The sequence below is a fragment of the Sturnira hondurensis genome, unplaced genomic scaffold (genome assembly GCF_014824575.4).
Source record: "Sturnira hondurensis isolate 20B ecotype Veracruz unplaced genomic scaffold, ASM1482457v3 Scaffold0004136, whole genome shotgun sequence".
NCBI lineage: Eukaryota > Metazoa > Chordata > Mammalia > Chiroptera > Phyllostomidae > Sturnira > Sturnira hondurensis.
In genome coordinates this window covers 30,410,663-30,424,820 of record NW_028076767.1, presented here as the reverse complement: position 1 = coordinate 30,424,820, position 14,158 = coordinate 30,410,663, and the positions used below count along the sequence as shown (strand labels likewise).

Sequence of the window (14,158 nt, the reverse complement as noted above, 5' to 3'; positions counted from 1 at the left end):
ACCTTCCCTGCTTTTGCTCAAGCTGACCCTGTGTCTGGAATGTCCTTCATATCTGCCTTTCATCCAGTACTTTCTAGCGCCAGGAACCTTTTAAAACACTTACACCATGTTCTTCTCACTTACTCTGCCTGGAAAGTCAGGGAAGAAACTGAGGCACAGAGAAGTTGAATAACCGCCCCTGCCCTCAGATACCACAGCTGGCGGGCGGTGGTAGAGCCGGGACTCAAATCCACGCCATTCGAGGGATTCCCGAGCCCACACCCTAAACCATCACCTGCTTCTTCCCCCTCCTGCTCCAGGGCCACGCCATTTTCCCCGTCTGGATGCCTCCCTCCAGGGAACCTTTCCTGACATCCTCAGTCAAAAATAACCTCTCCTTAAGCATTCTGGGTGTTCATGATAAAACCACTATGTACTTGGCCAACCGCTAAGCACTCATTTACTGCCCCTGCCCTGCCCTCCATCAGCCATTATCTCTGAGTGTCCCCCAAATTTCCCCACAACTACTTACAGAAGAGACTGCTGAGGGTCAGAGACTTTAAGCAACTTGCCTCTGACCACACAGCTAGGGACCAACCAGATGAGACATGAACCCAGGCCAACCTGTGCCAAAGCCCCCATGTCCACACAGATGCTGATAAAAACCTGGGATTTAAACCCGGACCCTCTGCCTACCTCTCCCTGGCCCCAGAGGACACTGGGTGCTGAACGTTGGGCCAAGAGAACAGGGGGCTCTAAACACAGAAGAATGGGGCTGGCAGCACGACTGGATCCAAGTCATTGCCACCATCTCTGAAGGCTCAAGGTCCCCATCTGTAAGCAGGTTGTCTGTGGTTAAGTGGCCCCAGGCTCTGGGCTCAGATGAACGGACTTTCATTTTCAGCTGCTGTACCTTAGCCACGCAGTTCCACAACCACCAGGGGTGATGTCGGGATTTAATGAGACAGTGTGGAACTTCAGGGCAGTGCCCACACACTTTCAGCACAACATCAGAAGGCTCCTTGTGACCGTTACTTTTGCTGAACGGAGGCAACCAGGGGTGGGGTAGGGGGTGCACCCTGGAGCCAGCCTGTCTGGATTTGAACCCTGCTTCAGCCACTTCCTAGCTCCATGAACTTGGGCAAATCACTGTGCCTCAGTTTCCTCATCTGCAAAGAGGGGACAATAATCCTACCTACCTTGCAGGGTTGTTTCAAGGTTTAACTACGTTGATACACATCCTAAGTGTTTAGGACAGTGTCTGACTCAGCAGCAGATCCATACAGTCACTGTTGTCCTTATTATTATCACCTCCAGGGCTATTATCCGAAGAGTTTTGACTGCCCCGCGGCCAAGTACTGTGGGTTTTGCCGACTCATCCTCGCTCCACAGATTCGGTCACCGCCCCCTGTCCCCGCCCCGACCCCGCGGGCCTGAGTCACCCCGGACTGTGAGTCACCCGCGCTCTCTAGGCCCACGACTTGCAGACTCACCCTGAGTCAGCCGGTCCGGGCGCTTCCACTCCCGGGACTCCACGCGGCAGAGGGGAGAGGACGAGGCGCCCCCCAGCGGAGAGCCCGAGCCCCGCACGGCTTCCGCAGCGCCCAGCAAGCCGAGCCGACGTCGGGTTGTGGGGTGCCTGGATGGGACCGGACCACCGCCGGGTATAGGGAGAAAGGCACCCTGACCCGGGCCCCCGCCGGCCTTCGAGAAATGGTACGTCCCGGCCGGGTTAAAGTCCCGGCAGGGAGGGTGAGGGAGGAGGCGGCACGGCCATCGGCGGCGGCGCAATGGGACTACGCGCAGGAGGAGCACTGAGTAGGGCCGAGGTGGGCCGGGGGGCACCCGAGGGACCCGGGCCCAGCGGTGGCGCGCAGGGTGGCAGCATCCACTCGGGCTGCATCGCCGCGGTGCACAACGTGCCACTGAGCGTGCTGATCCGGCCGCTGCCGTCTGTGCTGGACCCAGCCAAAGTGCAAAGCCTCGTGGACACAATCCGGGTGAGGCCCCGGGGACGCCCGTCGGAGGGAGGGTGCCGGAGGAGGCAGGTCGCACGGGACGCTAGAGGGGGCTGGTTCCTGGCTCCGCCGGAGCACTCTATTTGCTGTGTGACCTTGAGCAAGTGGCTGGGCCTCTCTGGGCCTCTTTTGCCTCACTTGAGCAAGCAGGGGATTGACCGGATAGTTAAAATAAGGATCGCTAACATAAAGATAGCACTTGCAACGCCCAGTAGCAGTTTTAAGTGCCTTGGTTTCTTCATGCCAACACTATGAGGTAGATACTACTATTGCTCCTCTCTTACAGAAGAGGAAACTGAGGCATGGGAGGATTTAAGCAACTTTTTCAAGGTCACTTAGAAAGTGGCACAACCTGGCCCCAGTGCCCAGCATCATGGCCACCATACTACCTGGAGATAAGCTGTGCTGTCACCTCTGGCTGTGCATGGGAGTGGCAAAGAAACCGGCAGGTCCTGTCCGCTGGGAGGGCCTTGTTTGAATTGGAACAGGGCGAGGATGGGCTCAGCCCCATCAATGAAGGAAGATGTTCGAGAATGCAGGTGGGGATCCTGGCAGGGACTTGGGGAGGGGCCCGATGTGTCAGGTTAGGCCTGCGAGGCATCTTGTCCCCTTCCCTCAGACCCTTGGAAAGTGACCATATGAGACCCAAGGCTGTGCCAAACACCTCTACAGCTCCCCCCAATGCTTCTCAGTCCTAGGGTTTGCTCTGCGGTTCCACTGCCTGGAACTGCTTCCCCAGGCGGCCACGGGGCCTGTGCCCGCACTTGGTTCGCTCTCCGCCTCCCTGTCCATCGGGCCTCATGGAGCCCTGGCCTCTCTCTCTGTCCTCTTAACCTGAGGTATCTCCCCATGAAGCACTTGTGTCCACATGGAATTACATGACACATTTATCTGTTGGTGTTTCCTTGTCTGCCCCACCTCATGTGAAGTCGTATCCTGGCTGTTTCCTCAGCACTAGCACAGTGCCTGGCTGTCCGTGGAGGATCTGGTCTTGCACGCTGTCTCCCACCCTGGGCCTTGGCAGGGGCTTCTTACCCTGTCGGGAACACTCTTCCATCCCTTCTTTATTAGTTCAAACCCCTCGGTCTTCCTGTCTCAGGGTCAGTGTCTTCCCTGACGGCCCATCCTGGGTTAGGGGCCTTCTGTGGGCTCCTAGCCTCCCACACGCCCACCAGCATAGTTCTGGTCACTCTGGGTTTTAATGAGTTGTTAAAACACCTGCCTTCCATGCTAGAACTACACGCTCTATGTGGATGGGAGCCAGTTAGTTTTCTATGCCTATTGTAACAAAGTACCAGAAACTTAGTGGCTTAAAACAATACATCTTGTTATTCTCTAGTCGGAAGTGCAAACTGGGTCTCACCACGCTGACATCAAGTTGTCAGCAGGGGTGCATTCCTTTCCAGAGTCTCTTGGGGAGAATCCGTTTCCTTGCCTTACCCAGCTTCTAGAAGCCACCACATGCCTTGGCTCACAGCATCTCTGCTCTGTCTTCAAAGCCAGCAGCATCTCCCTTGTCAAGATCCTTAATTGCATCTGCCAAGTCCCCTATGCCGTGTAAGTAGCATATTCACAGGCTCCAGGGAGCAGGATGTGGCTGTTTTGGGGAGCTGTTATTCTGTCCATCCACCGCCCACCACGCCACCAGCACCCAGCACAGATGCCCCTAGTCAGTGCTCTACTGCCTGGCAGGCCGCACTCTGGGCCTCCCTGCACCAGCTTCTGAACCCTTCACCAGCAGCCCTATAGGGCATCTTATTCCCATGGTACCAGTTAGGGATGATGCTCAGGGTCTCCCTGCTGCTCTTTGGAGGAGTTGAGATTCAAACTCAGGTTTGCCTGGTTCCGGAGCCCTGGCTCCTGACTGCTCATAACTGCTTAATAATCATTTCTGGAATACGTGGATAAATGGATCCATCAAAGCAGCATAATAAAGGAGAGCCCATGGGCCAGTGGAGGGAGGACTTCCAAGCAGCTCCCACTTGAGGTCTCCCCGGCGTGCATGCGGTGACCCCCACCCAGCCCTGCCTCTGGTTTTCCCTACTTAGAGGACCACCCACTCTCCAGCAGGCTGTAGGCCCATAGTAGGTAGTCAACTTAGATTCTCCTTCTCTTCTCCTCACATTCACCCCTTCCCCCAGTCGAGTGAGGTCTGCCCCCTAAACATGCCCCAAACTTGTCCGCCTCTCCCTTTTCCCACCACCCCTCCCCCAGGCCAGTGTCTTCCACTGAACACCTGCTGAGGCCTCATCTCTGCCCTGCCTGCTTTTGCCCTTGTCCACCCCACGGAGCCTGCTTTCCTGTGACAACTTCACAAAATGTTCATTAGATCCTGTCACCCTCCCCTGTTTAAAATGCTCCAGGGCCCAGCCATGGCTCTTAGAAACAAGCCCGAGTGGGCTGGCTCCTGCCGACGTTTCTGACTTCTTCTCCGCAGTCCCCCTTGAGTGCCCTCTGGTCGGCTGGCATTTTTTCGACACCTCCACTACAGTCAACTTGTTCCTGCCTCGGGCCTTTTGCCCTTGTTGTCCCCTCTGCCCGGAATGATCTTCCCTCACATCTGTCCTCGAGCACTTTGCTTGTGCCATCGATAGATGGGGCAACTTAGGCACAAAGAGATTAATTGTCCAAGGTCGCCTAGCTGTTAAGTAGCAGAGCTGAGATTTGAACATGAGTGTCAGGCCCTTATTCTAAACTACTCCGACTCTGTCCTTCCAAGTGGGCTTCTCTGTGTTCAGTTCTCTGCTCCATTGTCACCTCGGAGAGGCCTGTGGACCCCCACCCGTGGCATGGCAACCCGCGTCATTGTCTTCCTAGCATTTCTCTCTTTAACACTCACTTCTTCCTTCCATTTGGCCCGCTAGACTGAAGCCCAGGAAGGCAGGGGCTCTGTCTGTCTCATCCTGGCTGTACCGTATGCCCGGAGTCTAGGATGGTGCCAGAGAGATGTATGGTGTGTGTGTACATGTGTGCAGATATCTACGCATGTGGTATGTTGATAAATGTTTAATGAGCTGGTTTCCAGGGAGGAAAAGCCCAGATTTGTAGCGCCTTCCCATTTCCCTGGTGTAAATACTCTCACCATGGCTGAATTTCAAGCTACCAAGGCGATGTCAACCAACTCACAGAATTCCTGAATATCTGACAGTGGTTCCCACGAGCTGGCATGAGCCACTGTGCTCCCCTGTGGGAGCTCAACACAGGCTAGCAAAGTCTGCGGTGCGAACTGTCAGGCATTGTTCCGTACTCACGTACCCTGCACCCTCTTCTCTCCAGGAGGACCCAGACAGCGTGCCCCCCATCGATGTCCTCTGGATCAAAGGAGCCCAGGGTGGTGACTACTTCTACTCCTTCGGGGGCTGTCACCGTTACGCAGCCTACCAGCAGCTGCAGCGAGAGACCATCCCTGCCAAGCTTGTTCAGTCCACCATCTCGGACCTAAGGGTGTACCTGGGTGCTTCCACACCAGACTTGCAATAGCAGGCTCCTTGCCGCCTGCCAACACTCCGGAAAGCCCAAAAGACACACCTGGCCTCCAGTGGGCGGGGCCATGCAAAAGATGTAGCAGGGGGCGTTCTCTTTGTGCCTGGAAGGTGGAGGGTCTGGCACCAAGCGCCCTCTTTGCTAGCTGCAAGACCTTGGACTCACTGCTGAACAGTGTGGGAGGCCCAGTTCCCACCCCTGTGAAAATGGGTCGTGTCTTCGCTTTTGAGGGGTTATTGAGAGGATGAAATGAGAAGGGAGATGGGTTTGGAGAACCACAAGCTGCAGGCTCCAGAGTACCAAGGGCAGGGATCCTTCCGCATTTTTGTATATCCAGTCTTTGTATATCCAGTTATGTGGAACACGTTGAGCTCTAAGCAAAGGAAAACCTAGTTTAACAAGGAGAAATTTGTGTTTCCGTACAGAGTCAATTCTAGAGGCAGGCAACTACCAACATTGGCTTAACAACTCGGCGAAGGTGCGGCGCACGTCTCTGTGGTCCTTTCAGGCTTTCCCTCATTACTCGTTGCTTCATGGTCACAAGATGGCTGCTGTACCTCCAAGAATCATGGCCATGTTCCAGGAAGCAAGTGGTAGGGGAGAGGGAAGGGCTGAGCCAGCTGGACCTGTCAACTTCTACCATAAAGTCAAACCTTTCTCAGAGGGCTTTTTCCTGCTCTCTCCCCTGCCTATTTCCACTTAGGTTTCCTTGGCCCAAACCAGCCACCATTGTCTCCCCTCCATGCAAAGAAAGCTAAGACAGCAGGGAACAGAATTGTCACAGTTGAGTGGACCAGTTGTATCCCAACTCCTGGGACTGGCGCACTGCCTCCAGAAACAAAATTGGAATCCCACTACCGAGAGAGAAATGAATAATTGTTATCAGTTAGCCTTTGCTGTGTAACATACCATCCCCAAACTTAGCAGCTCAAAACAAGTCATTTATTTGCCCACAGTTCTGTGGGTTGGCAGTTTGGACTGCTGGGTTCATCTAGACAGTTTCTGATGTCACCCAAGGTGGACTCCTGGAACTGCATGCAATCAGCTGTCACCTCAGATGTGTCCAGGATGTTCTAACTCACTCGTCTGGCAGTTGGCGGGCTGTTGGCTGGATGACTAGTTCTCCACGTGGCTTCTCCAGCAAGCTAGCTCAGGCTTAGTCACATGACGGCCTCAGGATTCCAAGAGGACGAGAGTAGAAGCCGTGAGCTTCTTGAGTTCTAGGCCCAGAATTGCTATATCGTCACTTCTGCTAAGTTCTTTTGGTCAGAGCACATCAAAAGGCTGGTCCAGATCCAGGGGGTGGGGAAACAAGACTATTCCTCTTAGAGAAACTGAAAATAATGTGGCCTTTTTCATCTTTCCTACATTATTTGCATAGGCAAATAGCAGTGTTTCTCTCGCTCTTGCACAGGGCAGGCCTCTCTCTGCCCAGGCTGAAGTCACCAGACATTGTTCCAGCCTCAAATCTAGGGGAAGAGTTGATTGGCCAAGGGGTGGGTTTCTCCCAGGGCTGGGCCCACTCCAGGAGGAGCACCTCATTATCTGCACTGGTGAGATGGGGTAGGTCAGGTGGGACATTCCAAAGGGTCCAGGAGTCCCCGGGGCGGCGGGGGGGGGGGGAGACTTAGAGGAAGGGCACAGAGTGGGGCGGGCCTTGTTTGCCCTGCCCTGGTAAGGGATCTTGGTCACTTGGCATTTGCAAGCCTTGGTCTCCGCGGTTCAGCAATGAAGACAGCAGCTCTCCCAGCCATTCTCTGTCCCAGGGAAAGCTGGCTGAGGTGACCAATAGAATTTAAAAGGAATGCAGTCCTCAATGCAGTGTGATATCCTGGATTGGGTCCTTAGAACCAAAAAAGGACATTCGTGGAAAAACTGGAACTTGGAATAGGCCTGGATTTCAGTGACACGACCAAAATGATAATCTCTTGGCTTTGACGACTTAGTTCCACCTAAGGTGTTGACGTGGGGTCAGGCTGGGAATTCTCCGGACCATCTCGGCAGCTTTTCTGTGCATTGAAAATCATTCCGCAATAAAAGATTGTTTAGTAAAAAGAGGGGTGTGATTGCTTTAGACCAGTGGTTCAGGTTCTCAGACTGGTTTCTTAAAATGGGTGGCTGGGCCCCGGGACCCCCAGAGTTTCTAGTTCAGCAGGTCTGGGTGGGACCTGAGAAATTGCTTTAAAAAGAGATTTTATTTATTTAGTTTTAGAGAGAGGGTGGAGAAAGATGGAGAGACACATTGATCGGTTGCCTCATATACCCTCCAGCCCCCAAGACATGCCCTAACCCAGAATCAAACCGGTGACCTGTAGCTTTGTGGGACGACGCCCAACCAACCCTGAGCCACACCCGTGGGGGAAGAGAATTTGCTTTTCTAACAAGTTCCCAGACACCGTTGCTGCTGCTGGCCAGGAGCCATAAGCTGGGACTTACTGATCTAGACTGCGTCACCAGCCTCACTAGGCTGGCCCCCAGCAGATCTGTGTTCTAGGGCCAGCTCGTACACGTTCCACTGTGACATCAGACAAACCCTCCCTGGGGGCTTTTTCCAAGCTGCCGAATAGACTGTCTATCCCCAAGGTTGGTAGCAGGGGTGAGGAATCTGAGGACAGGGTTTGTAGATTATGCTGTCCGGAGGTGCCACCAGCTCATGATTGGCTAGCAACTCAATGGTTGCCCCTTCCTGAAAGGGTTTTTCCTTCTTGCAGATAAGACTCCAGAAGGCAACACTAGGGGCCCTGCTAGACACTGTCTGGGGGGTGCAGAAGAGCATTGGACTGAGAGATGTTGGTCATTCAGAAGGAAGAGGAGGGGCGTTTTGAAAGGTGAAACCTAGTTGCTCTCAGTGGAGGCTGAGAGCTGCGTTTCCTTCTTTAGCCAGCAGGTGGCGATGCTACCCGGCCTGCTGAAGAGGGGCTGGACCTATAGCCCCTGGGGCCATGGGAAGCGGGTGGGTAGAGGGGCCGGGCTGAGAGAGGACCCATCAGTTAGCCAGAGAAGCAGGGAGTCCAGGCATGAGGAGACTGAACTGGGAGTTTATAGTCTCAAGTTCTCCGTGTTATAACCACTCTCGCGCTGTGCCGGTGGACACGTCGTGACTTCTCCAGGCCTCTCTTGTAGTCTGAGGGTGCTGAGCCAGCCAGTCTCAGGCTCGGCAAAGCCGGCACCTCCTCCAAACAGCGTCCTGATCCTCTAGGCTGAGCCACATGTCTCTTGCTGGCTCCCCTGATCCAACGGTGTGTCCCCTCCCCAAACAAACCACTGCCCCCAGGAGCTTGGGTCCAGTGCAAGGCAATGTGTAGGGACCCCCTCGTCCCCTCACTTCCCGGCAACCAACCCTCTCCACCGTGGTAGATTTATATGCTTTTTGAATTTTACAAGTTATATGTGAATATTCACCTTTAAAACATTACAACAGTACAATGCTAAGTAATTAAACATTTAAAATTAAAATATTAGAGGCAAGCTGAAGTTCACCATGAGTCCTAGTCTTAGTTGTCCCTTTGCCTCCCTGGTTGGGACAATCACCTTCACTCATTTGGCAAATCTCCTTCCAGAAGTTTTTCTGGTAGTGTTAGTGTGGGCAAGTAAAGAATGCTTTCCTTTTATATATTATTTTGCAGACTGCATTTCTTCCCTGTCACTGTGCCCTGGCCATCTGCCTCATGAACGCCTCTGTTCTCCCAAAGTCTCTCATTCCGGCCACTTCCTCAGAGGGCCCTCCCTTGACCTCACTGTCTAAAACAGCCCCATCCCCATGAGTCACCTTACTCAGCTAGACTTTCTTCCTGGCCTTGATCACACTTCACGAAATCATCTTCTATGTCTGCTGACAACTCTCTCGCCCACTAAAATCTAACTTCTTGAGACAGGACTTGGTCTGTCTTGTTTATCACTCCAGGCCCAGTACCAATGAATGGTATGTAGAAAGTGTTCGATAAATACCTGTTGAATGAATGAGTTCCATACAGGTTGAGCTTATTCTTTTCCTTGCTGCATGTTGTTCCATGGTCTGAATATAACCATTTATTAGTCACTCTCCTGTTGATGGACATTTGAGGGTTCGTGGTTATTTTGCTGCCATGACACCTTCACCCATCACTCTCTGTGTTCTCTGAACTGTGCACCTAGGATTCAGTTCTCTGAACTGTGCACCTAGGACAGCCTGGCCAAATACACAGCTCAATTTGTAACTTATCTTTTTTTAATTTTCTTTTCAGAGAGAGAGGAGGGGAGGGAGAGAAACATCAATGTGTGGTTGCCTCTCATGTGTCCCCTACTGGGGGCCTGGTCCGCAACCCAGGCATGTGCCCTGACTGGGAATCGAACTGGTGACATTTTGGTTCGCAGGCCAGCACTCAGTCCGCTGAGCCACGCCAGCCCAGGGTTCAATCTGCAACTTCTAAGGTACTGGCACATTGTTGTCCAGAGTGGCAGAGTGTGGGGGGCTTCTTGCCCTCTCTACACCCAACCAGTGCTTCTCCTTAACCATTTTTGGGTCATGAAGACAGCTGAGAATCCCAAGAAAGCCATAAGCCCTTTCTCCAAAAATATACACGCACAAATATTTTGGGCAATTGCTGGGGCTCCTTGATTGCCGTGCCCCCACCTGGGACCCTGTGGGGAGTATTTAGAAGCCTAATCGTCTCATGACATGGATGGGAACACCCAGGCACAGACTGAGGATTGTGAATGAAGGAGTAAGTGGAATCTAGTCTTGTGGGAGGTGGAGGAAAGTATTCAGACCGGATGTACCTCCAGTCAGAAGAAGCATCTAGGCGGGCAGCAGGGGAAGGGGTTCTAGCTGGAACAGACTCCCCACCTAGATGGTCTTCAAGGGGTCCCAGGACTCAGGTTTGGCAGCTCCAACGAGCAACCCCGGCAAAAGGCAGACCAATCTGGCGTCCGGGGTCAAAGCAGGGGACCAGGCCCAGGCTCTGACTCCCTGGACCAGACAAGAGTGCTGTGTTTGCTGCCAGCCTCGGGGGTCCCAATCCCGACCCAGCACTTCCACAGAGCAGGAAGGCGGGGAGCGCTCACTGCAGAGGTTCTCTCCCCACTGCCACCGCCACCGCCACCATCGTCATCCCTTCGTCCTTGGCACAGTAGTCTAGAGAGGTGGACAGAAATGACCTTTCCTGCGGGACAGATGGATGAAACGAGGCCTCTGGAGCAGCAGCGACCTGCCGCAGAGCCCCCGGCGAGGGCAGCCTGGTTAATAGGCCCGCACACACCGACCGCCCGCCCTCGCGGCCCCTTCCGCGGGCCTGACCCCCGGCTCTGCCTGACGGATGACCTCAGCTGCCGCCAATCCATTGGTTCCAGCTCCCGGGGGGAGCGCAGAACAAAGCGCGCTTTGTGGCGGGGCCGTCCCCTCGCCCGGCGCGGCCGCCGCCGGGACCCCCTCCGGAACTCCGAGCGACGCCCCTCGGCCGACAGCCGTGTAATGTCTTCCAGGCCGCGCAGCGCCTTCCAGAGCCCGGAGCCACGCTCGCCTGCCCCGGGGGGCTGTCCGCGCCCCTCGGGCCCCCGCTTGGCCCCCAGGGCGGCGAGACTGGGGCGCCCCAACAGGAGGAGGTGCGGGCTGCCCACCTGTCCCCGCCGAGGAAGCCGCAGGGCCCGGGGAACCGTGCTTGTGGTCCCGGCTGCGGCGCAGGGCAGGTGCGGCCACCTGGTAACCTCGTGCTAACCCCGAGAGCTACTAAATGGGGTGGAAAATACTGTTGCGGGCAGCGCTGTTACAGTTACCGTTGTCCTTGTTGTTATTGTTGGTACTATTATTGTTATCTTGTGGAAGTGAGGGGCAGTTAGGTGCTTGGGTCCAGAGCTGGGTTGGAATCTTGGCTTTACCACCTACTGGCCGGCGGGGGGGCGGGGGGGGGGACCTTTGTAAGTAAGTGCACCACTCGGAGCAACAGCTATAGTACCCAACATTTCCTGAGCACCCACTGTGTGCCAGGCCCTACTAAGTGCTTCTCAAAGACTTTATTGAACTCATTTAATCCTCAGGACCACCTTAGGAGGGAGGGGTTGTCCTCATTTTACCGAGGAAAGCATTGTGGCTTCAGCTGTCCCGGAGACAGATTCACCTCTGTCAGCTCTGTCACCTCTGTCACCTGTACAGCCTCAGTTTCCTTGTCTGTAAGTAGAGACAAGCATAGTGACTTCCCAAGGGCTGGTCACTCCCGTTAGTCTCAGGTCTTTCCGGGTGAAGACTCCGGGACACCCAGCATGGGTCTGCCCCCAGGGCCCTGGTCTGTTGAGAACTCCCCATGCACAGCCAGGCTCTGCCGCCAAGGCTCCCACCAGACCTGCAAGGGGGGACAGAGGAGGGGGAGGGTCTGCCCGAAGCTTGAAACCTCTCCCTGAGAGACAGGCTTCACTAGCCCATTGTGCCCATAAGGGTTGATGGGGTGGGGTAGGAGGAGAGAGAAGCCACGCCCAGAGAGGGGACCAAGGGGCCACAGAGAGGACTGGCAGGAGTGTCTACCCCTCCCGCCCTTCACACACCTCCCTGGATGTTCACTCTGCAAATTGGTACCAGGCATTGGGGCCATCAGGGTACAGGACAGATGGAAACTCCTTCTTCTTCTCAGTGAGGCGAGCAAGGAACACACACACAAAATATGAATAAAGTATAAAATGCAATATCCCATGATATGTGCTATGAGGGAAAAGCAGGTGAAAGAGAAAGAATGACCTAGGAAATATTGGTTTCTTTAAGGTGGTTGGACCTCTCTGAGGAGGGAGCATTGACCTTGACAGAGAGGAAAGGAGGCCTGATTTCAGAAGGAAGTGTGTTTTGAGCAGAAGGAACAGCACATGCAAGAGCCCTGAGGTGGGAGCCCGCTTGCAGTGTCCCAGAAACAGCAAAGAGGCCAGCGTGGTGGGGCAAGGGCTGGGGCGGGCAGGGGACCAGGCGGGACAGGTGGGCATCGTGTCCTTGGCAGGGGCCTCGTAGGTGGTGAGGACGTCCCCTCTTCCTCCAAGTGGCCCGGGAGACATGTGAGGCTGCTGAGTGGAGAGGGATAGGAAGGGGGTGAAGGGAGAGGCTGTCACTGGCACGGGGCCCCAGCTGACGGTTGGTGGATTGGGCCAGAGTGCTGAGAAGCGATCAGAACCCAGATATCATTTGAAGAGGGAGCTCCGGGATGTTCCAGTGGATGAAACTGGGTCTGGGTGGCGATATAGAGGGAGGACCCCAATGGCCCCCAGATTCGGGGGTCCACCAGAACCTTCGTAGGAGGGCCCCAGTTCCTCAAGAGCCGGAAAAGGAAGTGAGCTTCGAAAAAGGTTTCTAAAAATCCCATCACGAGCCTCCTTCACAGTTTGGGACACTTTTTGGTACAGGACGGCTTGGCATCCACTTCAGGGACCATGGGTTTTGAATCATTAAATCTATCTGCTTTGGTTTTACATAAATTAACATTTTTTTAAGGAAACGAGATAGGCGGCCTAAGTGGAAAATTAGTATCATGTGACATAAATAAGTGTGGCTGACGATATAAACAATGTAAGCATAACACTGTTCTGAATTTCCTCCAGATCTGGCTGACGGGGCTCTCTCCTTGTATTTAGCGAGTGTGAGAAACCCACCCCCGCCAGTTCGGGACTCTCCCCTTACAGGGCTTAGGACCGACTGGTTCTCTGCATCCTCGCCCTTTCATACTGTATTGAACCAACACAAAGCAGTTATGAGAGTATGTAAATGCTTTCCAAACATAAAGTCATTTGATCCTTACAACAACCCCAGGAGGTTCTTACCCCCACTTTGCAGATGCAGAAACCGAGGCTCAGGAAGGCGAAATCTCTCACCCGCAGTCACACAGCAGGCATGAAGCAGACCCAGAATCCAAACCCAGTCAAGCCTATCACTTTCACTTTGGACGTGCCAAACTGTCGGAACAAGAAGGGCCTTCAATTCACTTTAATTCCGTTAAGTATTTGCTGAGTTTCTACTAAAGTCATATCATATCACCCCTTGCTTAAAAGTGTTTAAGGATCAAATTTAGAAAATGATTCCAGCCCTGGCTGGGTGGCTCCGTTGGTTGGAGCATCATCCTGTACATTGAAAGGGTCGGGGGTTTGATCCCTGGTCAGGGCACATACCTAGGTTGCAGGTTCAATCTCCAGTCAGGGTGTGTATGGGAAGCAGTCAATTGATGTTTTTCTCTCTCATTCTCTCTCTCCTTCCCTCTCTCTCTAAAATCGATAAATATATTCCTGGGTGAGGATTAAAAATAAATAATAATACTTTATATTTAAAGAAAGCAGTGCCAGGCTCCTCACCATCAATGCCCTGAATGGCCTGCTCTTCCCCAGCTCTTCCCACTCTAGCCAGGATGGCTGCCTCACAGTTCTCAGATGCTCTCTGACCTCAGGGCCTTTGCACGTGCTCTTGCCTCTGCCAGAATGCCCTTCCTCTGCTTCTTCCGGCTCCTTCAGGACTCAGTTCAATGTCAGCTCCGTAGGCTTCTCCTGCCTCTTCACCCCTCCCATGGTCTTCCCACTGTTCTTACCCTGTTTTCTCCTTCATGGCTTGTAACTATACTGCTTATCTGCCTGTGTACTTGTCTTTGTCCTGCTGCCTCAGCATGATGTAAGGCCTGGGCAAGCAGGAGCTGGCAGACAGAGCAGCTAAGCTCTGGGGGGAAGGGCCCCCAGAAGGGCTGTCT

The 14,158-nt window shown here is 54.0% G+C and overlaps 1 protein-coding gene across 2 annotated transcripts; it reads left to right on the top strand.

The window, feature by feature from the left end:
- The first annotated feature begins 1,470 nt into the window (after positions 1 to 1,470).
- On the top strand, positions 1,471 to 7,535 carry SRXN1 (sulfiredoxin 1). 2 transcript variants are annotated; one of them, XM_037044260.1, is made up of 3 exons: positions 1,471 to 1,979; positions 3,442 to 3,554; positions 5,274 to 7,535. In XM_037044260.1, the coding sequence occupies exons 1-3, from the start codon at positions 1,770 to 1,772 to the stop codon at positions 5,437 to 5,439; spliced, it is 489 nt and encodes a 162-aa protein (XP_036900155.1). In that variant the 5' UTR covers positions 1,471 to 1,769; the 3' UTR covers positions 5,440 to 7,535. The 2 variants fall into 2 exon arrangements, with proteins under 2 accessions (XP_036900155.1, XP_036900156.1); XM_037044261.1 differs by lacking the exon at positions 3,442 to 3,554 and having other exon boundaries at positions 1,485 to 1,979.
- Positions 7,536 to 14,158: the final 6,623 nt, after the last annotated feature.

Coding starts and splice junctions, on each gene's coding strand:
- SRXN1 (XM_037044260.1), top strand. CDS start 1,770: ATGGGACTACGCGCAGGAGGAGCACTGAGTAGGGCCGAGGTGGGCCGG. Junction 1,980..3,441: donor GCCTCGTGGACACAATCCGG/GTGAGGCCCCGG, acceptor TGCCTTACCCAG/CTTCTAGAAGCCACCACATG. Junction 3,555..5,273: donor TGCCAAGTCCCCTATGCCGT/GTAAGTAGCATA, acceptor TCTTCTCTCCAG/GAGGACCCAGACAGCGTGCC.